Here is a 16,789-nt window from a genome sequence, read left to right as displayed (position 1 = left end):
GCTGGTCTCGAACTCCTGATCTCAGGTGATCCGCCTGCCTCAGCCTCCCAAAGTACTGGGATTACAGGCATGAGCCACCGCGCCCGGCCCACCAACTCTTAAGAAAACAACAAAGAGGGCCAATGGGTTGCATTATGGGAGAGGAACACCAAGTTCTGGGGACCCATATTTTCTGTAATGGTTAGTAAGTGTGCCTCCCCTTTGCTGTGGAGGGAGACTGTGTAACCACCTAAGGGCTTCATCTTGCCCACTGCCTAGACAGAGCCAATTCATCAAGACAGAGGAATTGCAATAGAGAAAGTAATTCATGCAGAGCCAGCTGTGCGGGAGACCAGAGTTTTATTATTACTCAAATTAATCTCCCCAAGCATTCGGGGAGCAGAGTTTTTAAAGATAACTTGGTGGGTGGGGTAAAGCCGGTGAACCAGGAGTGCTGATTGGTCAGAGGTGAAATCATGGGGAGTTAGAGCTGTCTTCTTGCGACTGAGTCAGTTCATGGGTGGGAGTCACAAGATCAGATGAGCCAGTTTATTGATCTGGGTGGTGTGAGCTGATCCATCAAGTGCAGGGTCTGCAAAATATCTCAAGCACTGATTTTAGGAACAGTTTAGGGAGGGTCAGAATCTTGTAGCCTCCAGCTGCATGACTCCTAAACCATAATTTTTCATCTTGTGGCTAATGTTAGTCATACAAAGACAGTCTAGTTCCCAGGCAAGAAGGAAGTGTGCTTTGGGAAAGGACTGGCACCATCTTTGTTTAAACTATAAACTATAAACTAAATTTCTCCTAAAGTTAGTTCAGCCTACAACCAGGAATGAACAAGGATGGCTTGGAGGTTTGAAGCAAGTTGGAGTCAGTTAAGTTGGATCCCTTTCACACTGTCTCAGTCATAATTTTGCAAAGGCAGTTTCAGCTGTCTTCCAAAGATATACAAATATCCTTGAGAAGATTGTCTAGAACAAAGGCAGTTAGTGCCTTTACCCACAAGATGTGCAGAAACATGAGAAAGTCATGAATTGTCTCCCAACACAGCTTTTCAGAGATCAGAGACGTTAACATGCTGATGCTAGTATGTGTTATATTTTCCAGTGGGGGCTCTAATATACAGAATTTCTCGTATTATCAGATCACTTAATGGAGCATCTGGCTAGATTCCATGGAACACACTTTTTTTGTTGTTTGTTTTGTTTTTGAGATGGAGTCTCACTCGGGCTGGAGTACAATGGCTCGATCTTGTTTCACTGCAACCTCTGTCTCCCGGGTTCATGCAATTCTCCTGTCTCAACCTCCTGGGTAGCTGGGATTATAGAAACCCACCACCACACCTGGCTAATTTTTTATATTTTTAGTAGAGACAGGGTTTCACTATGTTGGCCAGGCTGATTTCGAACTCCTGGCCTTCTGATCTGCCTGCCTTGGTCTCCCAAAATGCTGGGATTATAGGTGTGAGCCACTGCCCCCAATTTGAAACACACTTTTGGAAGGAGTAGTGTATAGACCGAAGCCAGAATTCCTTAGTCTTTCTAACTTCATGTACTCTTTTTTTTTTTTTTTTTTTTTTTGAGACGGAGTTTCACTCTTGTTACCCAGGCTGGAGTGCAATGGCGCGATCTCGGCTCACCGCAACCTCCGCCTCCTGGGCTCAGGCAATTCTCCTGCCTCAGCCTCCTGAGTAGCTGGGATTACAAGCACGCGCCACCATGCCCAGCTAATTTTTTGTATTTTAAGTAGAGACGGGGTTTCACTATGTTGACCAGGATGGTCTCGATCTCTTGACCTCGTGATCCACCTGCCTCGGCCTTCCAAAGTGCTGGGATTACAGGCTTGAGCCACCGCGCCCGGCCTCATGTACTCTTTACTCCAGTCACACCAGTCCCATAATATATTCTTTGATGCACTCTCTTGGGTCAGCACCGTTAATTGTTCATTTACAACAACATGAAGCATCCTTTCTTCCCTGCCTGCTTTCTCTCCACTCTCAAAATTCTGCTTACATTTTAAGCCTTGTTTCAGATACTCCCTGTAAGCTTTTTCAACTTCTCCAGATAAAAAGTGAGTCACTCCTTTGCTTGTACTGTTATACTACTTGCCTTAAATTTCTTTTATAGGTTTATCCACATTTTGTCTTACAGTAGAGTTAGCTCTGTAGTTGTTTGAAAGTCTCCCTTAAAATATAGTTACTACTTAGTTAATGGCAGAGCCATATTCTATAGCTATCAGTGCTAATCACATAATGGGTATTCATTAATTGTTGAAAAAATGGCTTAATGTTCCCATTTTACAATATATCGTTCATTGTGCTATTCATATTCCAATCTCACATAGCAATCTCCATAAATCAAAAACAGTGCATTTAAAAAATGTTGTAACCTAAAGGGTTAGTGTACTTAGAATTTATAAGACCAAAGGAAACCATTTCTAGAGTTTAAGAAATTGAGGTTGAGCGTGGTGGCTCACACCTGTAATCCCAACACTTGGTGGGAAGCCGAGGCGGGGGGATCCCTTGAGGTCAGGAGTTTGACACCAGCCTGGCCAACATAGTGAAATCCCATCTCTACTAAAAATGCAAAATTTAGCCAGGCGTGGTGTTGGACGCCTGTAATCCCAGCTACTTGGGAGGCTGAGATAGGAAGATTGCTTGAATCCAGGAGGTGGAGGGTGCAGTGAGACAAGATCATGCCACTGCACTCCAGCTTGCATGATAGAGCAAAACTTTGTCTCAAAAAAAAAAATTGCTTTTTAATTCTCTACTATTTAGGTTGTAATTATTTCAGAAATTAAAAATTTTAATTCTATTTATTTTAAGAAGATAACACATAACTTCTGTTAGTGATTTGTAAAAATAGAAAACCCAGTTTTTTCTACCTCAAATAGTTTTTTTACTAATAATATAATATTTATACATATTTATAAATGTGTACATGTGGTATTTTGTTACCTGCATAGAATGATCAAGTCAGGATAGTTGGAGTATCTGTCACCTTGAATAGTTATTATTTCTATATGTTGGGAGCATTTCAAGTCCTCTCTTCTAGCTATTTTGAAATATATAATACATTGTTGTTAATTATAGTCTACTATCGAACATTAGATCTTACTCCTTCTATCTAACTGTATGAGTGTACCCATTAACCAACTTCTCTTCATTGCCCACTCTGCCCCACCCCCCACCTGCCACACATACACTCTTCCCAGCCTCTGTTATCTGCCATTCTACTCTGTACCTCCATGAGTTCAACTTTTTTAGCTCCCACATATGAAAACATGCTATATTTGTCTTTCTGTGCCTGGCTTATTTCATGTAATAACCTCTATTTCTATCCATGTTGCTGCAAATAACATGATTTCATTCTTTTTTATGGTGGAGTAGTATTCCATTGTATATATACACCACATTTTCTTTTTCTTTGAGATGGTGTCTCTGTCACCCAGGCTAGAGTACAGTGGTGCGATATCGGCCCACTGCAACTTCCCAGGTTCAAGCGATTCTCCTGCCTCAGCATCCCAAGTAGCCGGGATTACAGGCATGCACCACCACACCTGACTAATTTTTTTTGTATTTTTAATAGAGATGGGGTTTCACCATGTTTGCCAGGCTTGTCTCCAACTCCTAAGCTCAACTGATCCACCTGCCCTGGCCTCCCAAAGTGCTGGAATTACAGGCGTGAGCCACCATGCCCATCCTAATACCACATTTTCTTGATCTATTCGTCTGTTGATGGATGCTTAGGTTGATTCCATATCTTTGCTATTGTGCTGCAGTAAACATGTGGGTGCAGGTATCCCTTTGATATACTGATTTCCTTTCCTTTCCACTCATTCCCTTTCCTTTAGATACATATCCAGTAATGGCATTGCTAGATCAAATGCTCATTCTATTTTTAGTTTTTTTGGGAAATCTTCATACTGTTTTTCATTGTGGCAATACTAATTTACATTCCTACCAACAGTGTATGAGTTCCCTTTTTTTTGAGACAGAGTCTTGCTCTGTCACCCAGGCTGGAGTACAGATCTTGGCTCACTGCAGCCTCTGCCTCCTGGTTTCAAGTGATTCTCTTGCCTCAGCCTCCTAAGCAGCTGGGATTACAGGTGCATGTCACCACGCCCAGCTAATTTTTGTATTTTTAGTAAAGATGAGGTTTTGCCATGTTGGCCAGGCTGGCCTCGAACTCCTGACCTCAGGTGATCTGCCCTTTTAGGCCTGCCAAAGTGCCAGGATTACAGGTGTGAGCCACCATGCCTGGCCATGATTTCTCTTTTGCCAGCTACATCCTCACCAGTTTTTGTTTGTTTGTTTAAGGAAAAGAAAGGCAGATTTATTAGAGAAAGTAGGAAAACACATTGCAAGGAAGTAACAGACAGACCAGCAGAAAAGGAGCTTTTCTTTTTAATACAGACAGACCAGCAGAAAAGGAGCTTTTCTTTTTAATACAGACAGACCAGCAGAAAAGGAGCTTTTCTTTTTGATAATAGCCATGCTACCTGGGAGAAGATGATATCTCCCTGTGGTTTTGATTTGTGTTTACCTGATGATTAGTGATGTTGAACATTTTTTCATACACCTGTTGGCTATGTGTGTCTTCTTTTGAGAAATGTCTATTCATGTCCTTTGCCCACTTTTTAATGGGATTATTTGCTTTTTTACTGTTGAATGATTTGAGTTTTTTTGGTTTTTGTTTTCTTTTTAGTATTGTTTGATTTTTTTTGTATATTCTGGATATTAGTTCCTTGTTGAATGAATAGTTTGTAAATATTTTCTTCCATTCAACAAATTGTCTCTTCACTTTGTTGATTGTTTCCTTTGCTGTGCAGCGTTTTTAGCTTAATATAGTCCCATTTGTCTATTTTTGTTTTTTATTGCTTACACTTTTTTACCTTGAATAGTTTTTAATATTAATTTCCATTACCCTATTTTAGAACTAGATTTTAGAGCTGAAGGTGTAGGGATGGTAGTGTGTCCATCTGTGGAAGAGATTCAAATCTTTCTCCAAGTAACAGTGTCATATGCCATAGTATACAAAAGCTAAACATGTATGAAAAGTGATACCTACCTAAAATAGTATATCTTATTTTGGCTCATTAACCTCCAAGGAATTTCAAAGTCTACAACGGTTTTTGATGGGGTTTTTTTTTTTTTTTTGGGGGGGTAATTTTTAGTAGTGGCAAAATATACATAATGTAAAATTTACCATTTTTACCATTTTTTTAACATACAGGTAAGTAGTGTTAGGTACATTCACATTGTTGTGTAACCAGTCTCCAGAATTCTGTGATCTTTCAAAACTGAAACTTCATAGCCATTAAAGAACTTCAGTTCCCCACTTCCCTACTCCTTGACAACCACCATTCTACTTTCTGTCTCTATGAATTTGACTACTCTAGGTACCTACCATAAGTGAAATCATATAATATTTGTCTTCTTGTGTAGCTTATTTCACTTAGCATTATGTCCTCAATGTTCATCCATATTATAGCATGTGTCAGAACTTCCTTCCTTTTCAAAGCTGAATAATATTGCATTGTACATATACACCTTTTGTTTACCCATACATTTGTCAGTGGATACTTAGGTTGCTTCCACCTTTTGGCTATTGTGAACGATGCTGCTATGAACATGAATATTCAAATAATCTCTCTAAGACCTATTTTCATTTCTTTTGGTTATACTCTTGTAAGTGGAGTTGCTAGATCATATGGTAATTCTGTTTTTAATATTTTGGAGAACCTCCATGCTGTTTTCCATAGCAGATGCACCATTTTATTTTCCTACCAGTGGTGCACAGGTGTTCCAGTTTCTCCACATGCTTGCAACCACTTGTTGTTTTCTAGTTTTTTGTTTGTTTGTTTTGGATAATAGCCATTTTTTTTAATCATTTTTTTCTTTTGAGATGGAGTTTCGCTCTTATTACCCAGGCTGGAGTGCAATGGCGCGATCTCAGCTCACCGCAACCTCCGCCTCCTGGGTTCAGGCAATTCTCCTGCCTCAGCCTCCTGAGTAGCTGGGATTACAGGCACGCGCCACCATGCCCAGCTAATTTTTTGTATTTTTAGTAGAGACGGGGTTTCACCATGTGGACCAGGACAGTCTCGATCTCTTGACCTCGTGATCCACCCGCCTCGGCCTCCCAAAGTGCTGGGATTACAGGCTTGAGCCACCACGCCCGGCCGATAATAGCCATCTTAATGAGTGAGGTGGTATCTTTTGGTTTTGGTTTTTATTTTCATAATGATTAGTAATGTTGAACATCTTTTCATGTGTTTGTTGGCCATTTGTGTATCTTCTTTGGAGAAATGTCTATTCAAGTTCTTTGCCCATTGTGTGTGTGTGTGTGTGTGTGTGTGTGTGTGTGTGTGTTGCCCATTTTTAAATCAAGTTGTTTTTTGTTGCTGAGTTGTAGGAGGTCTTTATATTTTATAAATTTTGTTGTTGTTGTTGTATTTTGTTTCATTGTTTGTTTTTTGAGACAGAGCTTCACTCTGTTGCCCAGGCTGGAGTACAGTGGCGCAATCTTGGCTCACTGCAATCTCTACCTCCCAGGTCTAAGATGTGCCACCATGCTTGGCTAATTTGTGTATTTTTAGTAGAGACGGGGTTTCGCCATGCTGCCCAGGCTGGTCTCGAACTCCTGGCTTCAAGTGATACACCTGCCTTGGCCTCCCAAAACGCTGGCTTACAGGCATGAACCACTGTACCCAGACTATTCTGAATATTAGCTCCTTATTAGATAAATGATTTGCAGATAATTCCTCCCATTCTACAGATTTTCTTTTCACTCTGTTGATTGTGTCATTGGGCTATAAGATGTTTTCAGGCTGGGTGTGGTGGCTCATGCCTTTAATCACAGCACTTTGTGAGGCTGAGGCAGGTGGATCCCTTGAGGTCATTAGTTTGAGACTACCTTGGCCAACATGGTAAAACCCCGTCTCTACTAAAAATATGAAAAAAAGTAACTGGGCATCATGGTGCATGCATGTAATCCCAGCTACTCAGGAGGCTAAGGCGGGATAATCACTTGAACCCAGGAAGTGGAGGTTGAGGTAAGACTAGATTGCACCACTGCACTCCAGCCTGGGCAACAGAGTGAGACTGCTTCTCAAAAAAACAAAAAAAAAGTTTTCAAATAACTAATTTGTTATAAAGCTATCTTATTAGTAATCAAGGAAACACAAATTAGTAGTACCATAATGATAAAGGTCAGTCTTCACCCATCAGATCAATTTTTGGCAAGGATATAGGGAAATGAATACATCACTACATTGTTGGGTAGTAGTGTATTTCGGCACAGCCACTTTCGAGGGCAATTTGGCTATATCCATGGGTTGGTTTTTTTTTTTTTTTTTTTTTTTTTTGAGACAGAGTCTTGCTGTGTCACCAGGCTGGAGTGCAGTGGCACAATCTCAGCTCACTGCCACCTCTGCCTTCTGGGTTCAAGTGATTCTTGTGCCTCAGCCTCCTGAGTAACTGGGATTACAGGCACCCACCACCACGCTGGGCTAATGTTTGTATTTTTAATAGAGACGGGGTTTTACCATGTTGGCCAGGCTGATCTCAAACTCCTGGCCTCAAGTGATCTACCTACGTTGGTCTCCCAAAGTGCTAGGATCACAGGCGTGAGTCACCATGCCTGGCCACTATATCCATTTTGATTTTAAAATGTTTCTTTCTCTTTTTTTTGAGATGGAGTCCCGCTCTGTCACCAGGCTGGAGTGCGGTGGCACAATCTTGGCTCACTGCAACCTCCCCCTCCCAGGTTCAAGCAATTCTCCTACCTCAGCCTCCCAAGTAGCTAGGACTGCAAGCATGCACCACCACGCCCAGCTAATTTTTGTATTGTTAGTAGACATGGGGTTTCACTATGTTGGCCAGGATGGTCTCTTGACCTCATGATCTGCCCACCTTGGCCTTCCAAAGTGCTGGGATTATAGGTGTGAGCCACTGCACCAGCTAATTTAAAAATGATGACCTAACAATCCCATTTCTAGAGAATCACTTTCACATGGGTATAGGGAGATAAGCATAAGGATACTCACTGCAACATAAATTTTAGTTGATAAAAAGGAAAAAAACTCTCTTTAAGTCCAACAACAGCATAATAACTGTGAGAGTGAGGTTGGCTTTATATATTTATATGAACATGCATTTACATAAATGCAGGTGCATATAAGTGATGTATATGTGTGTACATGTAATATACACATACATATGTATATATATCATAGATCTTTCAAACATGGTTGAATTAAAGCATATTGCAGAATGATACCATTAATATGATACCATTTATGTTAAAATAAAACAGATAGCAATATTATATGTTTTCTAGTGGTATATAAGCATATATGTCAAAAAGATCTGACCAAATATACATAAGAGGGCCGGGCGCGGTGGCTCAAGCCTGTAATCCTAGCACTTTGGGAGGCCGAGGTGGGTGGATCACGAGGTCGAGAGATCGAGACCATCCTGGTCAACAAGGTGAAACCCCGTCTCTACTAAAAATACAAAAAATTAGCTGGGCATAGTGGTGTGTGCCTGTAATCCCAGCTACTCAGGAGGCTGAGGCAGGAGAATTGCTTGAACCCAGGAGGCGGAGGTTGCGGTGAGCCGAGATCGCGCTATTGCACTCCAGCCTGGGTAACAAGAGCGAAACTCCGTCTCCAAAAAAAAAATATATATATATACATAAGAAACCTGTATTTTACTCCACTAGAATGGAAACTTTGCCATACCACGGATATTTTAATCTGTTCGGAGATTATGCAAAATGAAAACATTTATGAGCACTAAGATAATTTTATGTAAGCTGAGGTAAGCTCCAAATAGAGTGCATTCTCAATTTGAAGGAACCAAGATAATAAGATAATGCTGTAAAATGGCAGTGAAAAACAATACAAAATGGTGGCTATATGCAGAAGTAGTCAACTGTAAGAAGGTTCATAAATGTTTACTGATGAACATCACATTCCTCTATTCTCCATCATGACGTGATGATATATTTGAGAAGACAACACAGAAAATACTAAGAAATGTATATTTGGTCAGTCAAGTGTAATACTTAAGGTCACAGGAAGCTTTGCTTTTTAAGCCTGGCTCCACCAGTTTTCACTCTCCTTAGGCAAATCAAATCACTTATATCGAAACCCAGGCCTCCTCTTCTTTGTAAAATGCCTGAATTTCAAGATGTTAACTGTGATTAAGATTATTTTCCTGATAATGTATATTTTCATGGGCTCCTTTTTATTCAGCTAAACATGAATTCAGCTCCAACTTTCATCAACTTTCCTGCAAAAGGGAAACCCAAACGGGGTGATACATATGAGTTGCAGGTGCGGGGTTTTTCAGCTGAGCAGATTGCCCGGTGGATTGCAGACAGAACTGATGTCAATGTAAGTTTCCCCACTTTATAGACAGTTTCTTTTTGAATCTTACTGGGAGGCCCTAATTAGTCTTGTCCCCATATCACTGTGGTGGTGGTAGTTTGGCAGTCCCTTCACAAGTAGCATTAAACAGAATCATCCTGATGAATGAGTGAAATTACAAAACACCCTCTATTACCCTGTTGAATTCAGCATGGAAACCACTCTTTCAACCTTCTCAAGTTTGCAGGTTATCCATTTGTACTTGGCAAATCCTTCTTAATCTAAAAGATGTTATGTTGTGGTTAAATAGAATATTGTACGTATTCTGTCCATTTCAGGTTACATTATAGGCTATTTTGACTGGGATAAAATAAAAGTATTATTTTTTCTGAAAGTAACCACACTAATTTTGATTGCTTTCACTTCAGATTTTGACCCATATAATTAGTAAAGAAATTTATATTTTAACATGTTTTTCTCTCCTTTCTATTAGATTAGAGTGATTAGACCCCCAAATTATGCTGGTCCCCTTATGTTGGGATTGCTTTTGGCTGTTATTGGTGGGCTTGTGTATCTTCGAAGAAGCAATATGGAATTTCTCTTTAATAAAACTGGATGGGCTTTTGCAGCTTTGGTGAGTGAATTCAGAAGACAAAAAATTATTTGAATAAAACTCCTAATGTATTTTTAGGTAAGCTTTTACAGGAGAAGTAACATTTTGTTTATTTCTTAGCTGAGGAAAATAGTTTTTATATTTTTATTTTCTGTCTTAAAATCAGTTTGTTTCATTTATTATCTCATTAGGATGGCCAGAGCTTCAAGGAACTGATTGTACCTACCCGTTATTCGACCTAAATGACAGACTGTCATCTCTGTGAAAATCTCTAGTTGTTCAGAAAATATTACTTTTTTTTTTTTTTTTTTTTTGAGACGGACTTTTGCTCTGTTGCCCAGGCTGGAGTGCAGTGGTACCATCTCGTCTCACTGCAACCTCTGCTTCCTGGGCTTAAGCGGTTCTCCAGCCTCAGCCTCTCAAGTAGCTGGGATTATAGGTATGCGTCACCATGCCCAGCTAATTTTTTTGTATTTTTAGGAGAGACAGGGTTTCATCCTGTTGACCAGACTGGTCTCCAACTCCTGACATCAAGTGATCCACCCACCTTGGCCTCCCAAAGTGCTGGGATTACAGGCGTAAGCCACCATGCCTGGCCAGAAAATATTCTAAAAAGCCTTTTTAGTATTCAATTTTGAAATTTGTGTGTGCATAGTTATCATTTTAAAATAGTGTTTTTCTTTTAAGTAAGTGTTACCAAATTATGGTCCTTGGGATGAAATGTAAGCGTTAATAAATCATTTATCTGTAAAAAATTCTATGTCTTACCTAAACAGTTGCACATGTTCATATTTCTATTATCTAATCAAGGCAAGAACAGCTTGACCATGAATATTTTATTATTTTTTGTTTCCTAGTGTTTTGTGCTTGCTATGACATCTGGTCAAATGTGGAACCATATAAGAGGACCACCATATGCCCATAAGAATCCCCACACAGGACATGTGGTAAGGGAAGTCTGGAATTTCTTTCTTTTGTAGACCAAAGTTAACTCAATGATTATTACCCTGTGAGGACAGTGCCAGCATATGAAGGAGCTAGATTTAGTCTTGACTTTTCAATCTCTCTGTGTTAACAAGCTTCCATCGCTGGTAAGACCATGCAGTGCTCTTACAAGTGGGAAGTGCTTTATCGCATTTGGTGAGTCCTTCTAACCAAGCTAGCTAAGAATGAAAGGCTTCAACTAAATAGAAACATTGATTAAGTACTTGAGCATCTACTGTTTCTAAGCACTGTGCTAAGTATTATTAAATATAGTGATAAACAAGAAAAACATGATCCCTTTCTTCATGGAGCCTACCTTACTATACCTCATGGTCTTGTACACTTAAATACTAGTTTTCTCACCAAGTACAGTGTTATGCATCTATAGTCCCAGCCACTTTGGAGACTGAGGCAGGAGGATGACTTGAACCCAGGAGTTCTAGCCCAGCCTGGACAACATAGCAAGATTCATCTCCTTAAAAAAACAGCTGGGCGCGGTGGCTCAAGCCTGTAATCCCAGCACTTTGGGAGGCCGAGGCGGGTGGATCATGAGGTCAAGAGATCGAGACCATCCTGGTCAACATGGTGAAACCCCGTCTCTACTAAAAATACAAAAAATTAGCTGGGCATGGTAGCGTGTGCCTGTAATCCCAGCTACTCAGGAGGCTGAGGCAGGAGAATTGCCTGAACCCAGGAGGCGGAGGTTGCGGTGAGCCGAGATCGCGCCATTGCACTCCAGCCTGGGTAACAAGAGCGAAACTCCGTCTCAAAAAAAAAAAAAAAAAAAAAAAAAAAAAAACAAACAAACAAAAAGGCCGGGCACGGTGGCTCAAGCCTGTAATCCCAGCACTTTGGGAGGCCGACGCGGGTGGATCACGAGGTCAAGAGATCGAGACCATCCTGGTCTACATGGTGAAACCCCGTCTCTACTAAAAATACAAAAAATTAGCTGGGCATGGTGGCATGTGCCTGTAATCCCAGCTACTCAGGAGGCTGAGGCAGGAGAATTGCCTGAACCCAGGAGGCGGAGGTTGCGGTGAGCCGAGATCGCGCCATTGCACTCCAGCCTGGGTAACGAGCGAAACTCCGTCTCAAAAAAAAAACAAAAAACAAAACAAAACAAACAAACAAACAAACAAAAAAACAGGGCCAGGTGTGGTGGCTAATACCTGTAATCCTGTCACTTTGGGAGGCTGAGGTGGGAGGACCTCTTGGGGCCAGGAGTTCAAGACCAGCTTGGGGAGCAGAGTGAGACGCCATCTCTGTGGAAAAAAGAAAAGAAAAAAGCAAAACTAGTTTTCTGACATATTCTGTTGAAAATATAAACACAATATCCAAGCATTTGGGAGGCTGAGGTAGGAGGATTGCTTGAGCCCAGGAGTTTAAGACCAGCCTGGCCAACATAGCAAAATCTTATTTCTAATAAAAATTTAAAAATTAGCTGAGCAGGCATGGTGGTGCATACTTGAAGTCCCATCTACTTGGGAGGCTGAGGCAGGAGGATCGCTGCAGCCAGGACTTTGGGGCTGTAGTGAGCTATGATCATGCCACTGCACTCCAGCCTGGGTAACAGAGCAAGACCCTGTCTCAAAAAAAACATAGTGTAACTACGATGAAAAGACAAATAGAGAATAGATAGTACAGAAATAGCTTTATAGTAATCAAAAATGCCACAGACCCAGAGTATGCCACATGGTTTATCAAGTGACTTAATGATTTCATAGTTTAAAATAACCCATTTTAGGGTTAGCATACTAACATTTAATGTATATACTTAAAGATTCCATTTTGTCTTTTTTCCCTCCTAGAATTATATCCATGGAAGCAGCCAAGCCCAGTTTGTAGCTGAAACACACATTGTTCTTCTGTTTAGTATCCTTTTACAATCAGTTTTTCTTGCTGTATTTTGTCTATTTGTCTATTTTTTTCACAGTCTGGTATTCTCTCTACAGCTTTTGGCTGGGTTTGTTCTTTTAATGCAGGTCGTAATATCCTTTGAAAATCATTACTGTGTCATCCTCTCTAGTCCAATTAACTAAAGACTACTAGGGACAAATCTGTAGTCTGATAGGGCAAGGTTTATTGGCTCTATATCAGAAGAACCATGAAACATCTTAACAAAGAAAAGGTAGAGTTGTAGTAGGATTTGGGAGAACAGTGGAGTTTATGTGAAATTTAAACAAAACATTGTTTTGATAGGCTCAGAACAGTGTAAGGCTGTATAAAGGAGTCAACATCAGGTCTGCCTGAACTGTGAAGTGGACCCAGGGTTCTGTTTCCTTGGAAAAAACAAAGTTAACATAAATGTGGGATTTTTGTCTTCAAAAACTTTCTACTTGAAGCTCTATACCTTGGTTGTAAATTGAGGCTACATAGAAATTATACTTGTAAATTGAGTGACTTTGATCTGCCAAGCAAGAATATTCATGTTTACTCATATAATCGCAAGCAGTCTATTACTTTAAAGACCAGTATTCCTCAGTAAGAAAACAGTAGTTACTCAAAGATGGGGATATTTTGACATTTTACAGCTGAAGTGTGTGCTAGGGAAAAAATACTTTCTGTGGACTTTGCAGCTGCTTTATGTGTGTGTTGTTCCATCCTCTTGAATGACAGGGAATATTTTTACTTTCCTGGCCTGAGCTAAATTTTATTCTATTACACCTAAAAGCGGATGCCTCTGTAAGCTGCAAAGATAGGTAAGAGTGATGTCAGATAAGTAAGAATCTAAATTTCATAATATTACTGAACATAGTTGACCCACCTGAATACATAAGCAGTGACTCTGGAACAAATCCACAGAGTGACAAATGTAACGTTCCTGGAGTTGTGCTTCTCAGCCAAGGTGTCCTGACATTGATACACTAGAATCACCTTGGCATGGTGGCTCACACCTGTAATCCTAGCACTTTGGGAGGCTGAGGTGGGCATATTGCTTGAGCCCAGGAGTTTGAGACCAGCCTGGGCAACATGGCAAAACTCTGTGTCTAAAAAAATTCACACAAAAAATTAGCCAAGTATGGTGATGCATGCCTGTGATCTCAACTACCAGGGAGGCTAAGGTTGGAGCATCACTGGAGCCCAGGAGGTCAAGCCTACAGTGAGCCGAGATCACATCACTGCACTCCAGCCTGGGTGACAGAGACCCTGTCTCTAGTAAAAAAAAACATTTTTTTAAATACCTAGGAGGCCGGGTGTGGTGGCTCACGCCTGTAATCGAAGCACTTTGGAGGCCAAGGCAGGCAGATCACCTGAGGTCAGGAGTTCAAGGCCAGCCTGACCAACATGGTGAAAGCCCATCTTTAAAAAAATAAATAACCTAGGAATACAACTAACAAAGGATGTAAAGGACCTCTTCAAGGAGAACTACAACCCACTGCTCAAGGAAATAAGAGACGACACAAACAGATGGAAAAACATTCCATGCTTATGGTTATGAAGAATCAATATCGTGAAAATGGCCATACTGCCCAAAGTAGTTTGTAGATTCAATGCTATCCCCATCAAGCTACCTTTGACCTTCTTCACAGAACTGGAAGAAACCACTTTAAACTTCGTATGGAACCAAAAGAGAGCCCACATAGCCAAGACAATCCTAAGCAAAAAGAGCAAAGCTGGACCTGACTTCAAACTATACTACAAAGCTACAGTAATCAAAACAACACGATACTGGTACCACAACAAAGATGCAGACCAGTGGAAGAGAACAGATGCCTCAGAGGCAACAGGACACATCTACAACCATCTGATCTTTGACAAACCTGACAAAAACAAGCAATGGGGAAAGGATTCCCTGTTTAATAAATGCTGTTGAGAAAACTGGCCAGCCATAAGCAGAAAGCTAAAACTGGACCCCTTCCTTACACCTTACACTAAAATTAACTTCAGATGGATTAAAGATTTAAACATAAGACCTAACACCTTAAAAACCCTAGAAGAAAACCTAGGCGATACCATTCAGGACATAGGCATAGGCAAGGATTTCATGACTAGAGTGAACCAGCAACCAACAGAATGGGAAAAAAAAATTTTGGAATCTACCCATCTGACAAAGGGCTGATATCCAGAATCTACAAAGAACTAAAGCAGATTTACAAAAAAAAAAAAAAATTCAAAAGTGGGCAAAAGATATGAACAGACACTCTTCAAAAGAAGACATTTATGTGGCCAAGAAACATGAAAAAAATGCTCATCATCACTAGTCATTAGAGAAATGCAAATCAGAACCACATTGAGATACCATCTCACGCCAGTTGGAATAGTGATCATTGAAAAATATGGAGAAAACAGATACTGGAGAGGATGTGGAGAAATAGGAACACTTTTGTACTGTTGGTGGGAGTGTAAATTAGTTCAACCATTGTGGAAGACAGTATGGCAATTCCTCAAGGATCTAGAAATAGAAATTCCATTTGACCCAGCAATCCCATTACTGGGTATATACCCAAAAGATTATAAATCATTCTATAAAGACACATGCACATATATGTTCATTGCAGCACTGTTTACAATAGCAAAGCCCTGGAACCAACCCAAATGCCCATCGATGATAGACTGGACAAAGAAAATGTGGCACATATATACCATGGAATACTATGCGGCCATAAAAAATGATGAGTTCATGTCCTTTGTAGGGATATGGAAGAATCTGGAAACCATCATTCTCAGCCATCTGGCACAGGAACAGAAAACTAAACACCACATGTTCTCACTCATCAGCTGGTGTTGAACAATGAGAGCATGTGGGCACAGGGAGGGGAATATCACACACTGGGGTCTGTTGGGGGTTGGGGGGTTAGGGGAGGGACAGTAGGGGGCAGGTAGGTTGGGGAGGGATAACATTGGGAGAAATGCCTGATATAGGTGACAGGGATGGAGTCAGCAAACCACCATGATATGTGTATACCTATGCAGCAATCCTGTAAGATCTGCACATGTACCCCAGAACTTAAAGTACCATTTAAAAAAAATTTTTTAACTTAAATATATTTTTTCTGATTGCAAAAGCAATACAGATTCAATAAAATTTAGAAAATACAAATAAGTATAAAGAAAAAAAATTCAAAACCACTGAAAATTCTATCTTTAGTTGGTGTATGTCTTTCCCAGTTTTATTATACTATGTTGATGATTAGAGAGATTTTAAGGAAAGCATTCTGAAAAAATATTAAGCTTTTGATTTTAATTGAAGAACATTTGGGAAAATGTTCTTATGCCACTATGGAAAATATACTTACTGCTTAACATCCAGTCCAAACCTGGAAGAGTTCATCTAGCCATGAAATGCTGAGCTGAAAGATTAACAAAATGCACCTGGTCCATATTAGAAGAAAGGACTGAAAGAAAATTATTAACCAAACTTTATTTTTTAATTCTAAAATTTTTGTTGAAAATGTTCATTTAAGGGCTGGGCATGGTGGCTCACACCTGTAATCCCAGTACTCTGGGAGGCGGAGGCAGGCAGATCATTTGAGGTCAGGATTTCGAGGTCAGCCTGGCCAACATGGTGAAACCCCATCTCCACCAAAAATACAAAACTTAGCCAGGTGGCTGGGCATGCTGTCTCAGGCCTGTAATCCCAGCACTTTGGGAGGCAAGGTGGACGCATCACCTGAGATCAGGAGCTTGAGACCAGCCTGACCAAATTGATGAAACCCTGTCTCTAGTAAAAATAAAAAAATTAGCCAGGCATGGTGATGCACGCCTGTAATCTCAGCTACTGGGGAGACTGGGGCTGGAGAATCACTTGAACCCTGAAGACAGGTTGCAGTGAGCCAAGATGGTGCCACTGCACTCCAACCTGGGCGACAGAATGAGACTGTCCCCCTAAAAAAT

At 40.5% G+C, this 16,789-nt stretch overlaps 1 protein-coding gene across 3 annotated transcripts in view; it reads left to right on the top strand.

Annotated features, from left to right (window-relative positions):
- The window catches only part of MAGT1 (magnesium transporter 1), a 65,806-nt gene that overhangs the window by 30,143 nt on the left and 18,874 nt on the right, over nt 1–16,789 (top strand). For all 3 annotated transcript variants that reach the window (XM_010347353.2, XM_074391982.1, XM_074391983.1), the window contains 4 exons: nt 9,244–9,384; nt 9,851–9,991; nt 10,828–10,917; nt 12,763–12,826. In XM_010347353.2, the coding sequence (XP_010345655.1) occupies nt 9,244–9,384; nt 9,851–9,991; nt 10,828–10,917; nt 12,763–12,826 (436 nt within the window). The remainder of the gene's footprint in view (nt 1–9,243; nt 9,385–9,850; nt 9,992–10,827; nt 10,918–12,762; nt 12,827–16,789) is intronic.

The sequence above is a fragment of the Saimiri boliviensis genome, chromosome X, assembly GCF_048565385.1.
Source record: "Saimiri boliviensis isolate mSaiBol1 chromosome X, mSaiBol1.pri, whole genome shotgun sequence".
NCBI lineage: Eukaryota > Metazoa > Chordata > Mammalia > Primates > Cebidae > Saimiri > Saimiri boliviensis.
Note: the sequence above shows the minus strand (reverse complement) of the source record. Positions and strands in the feature narration are given on the sequence as shown.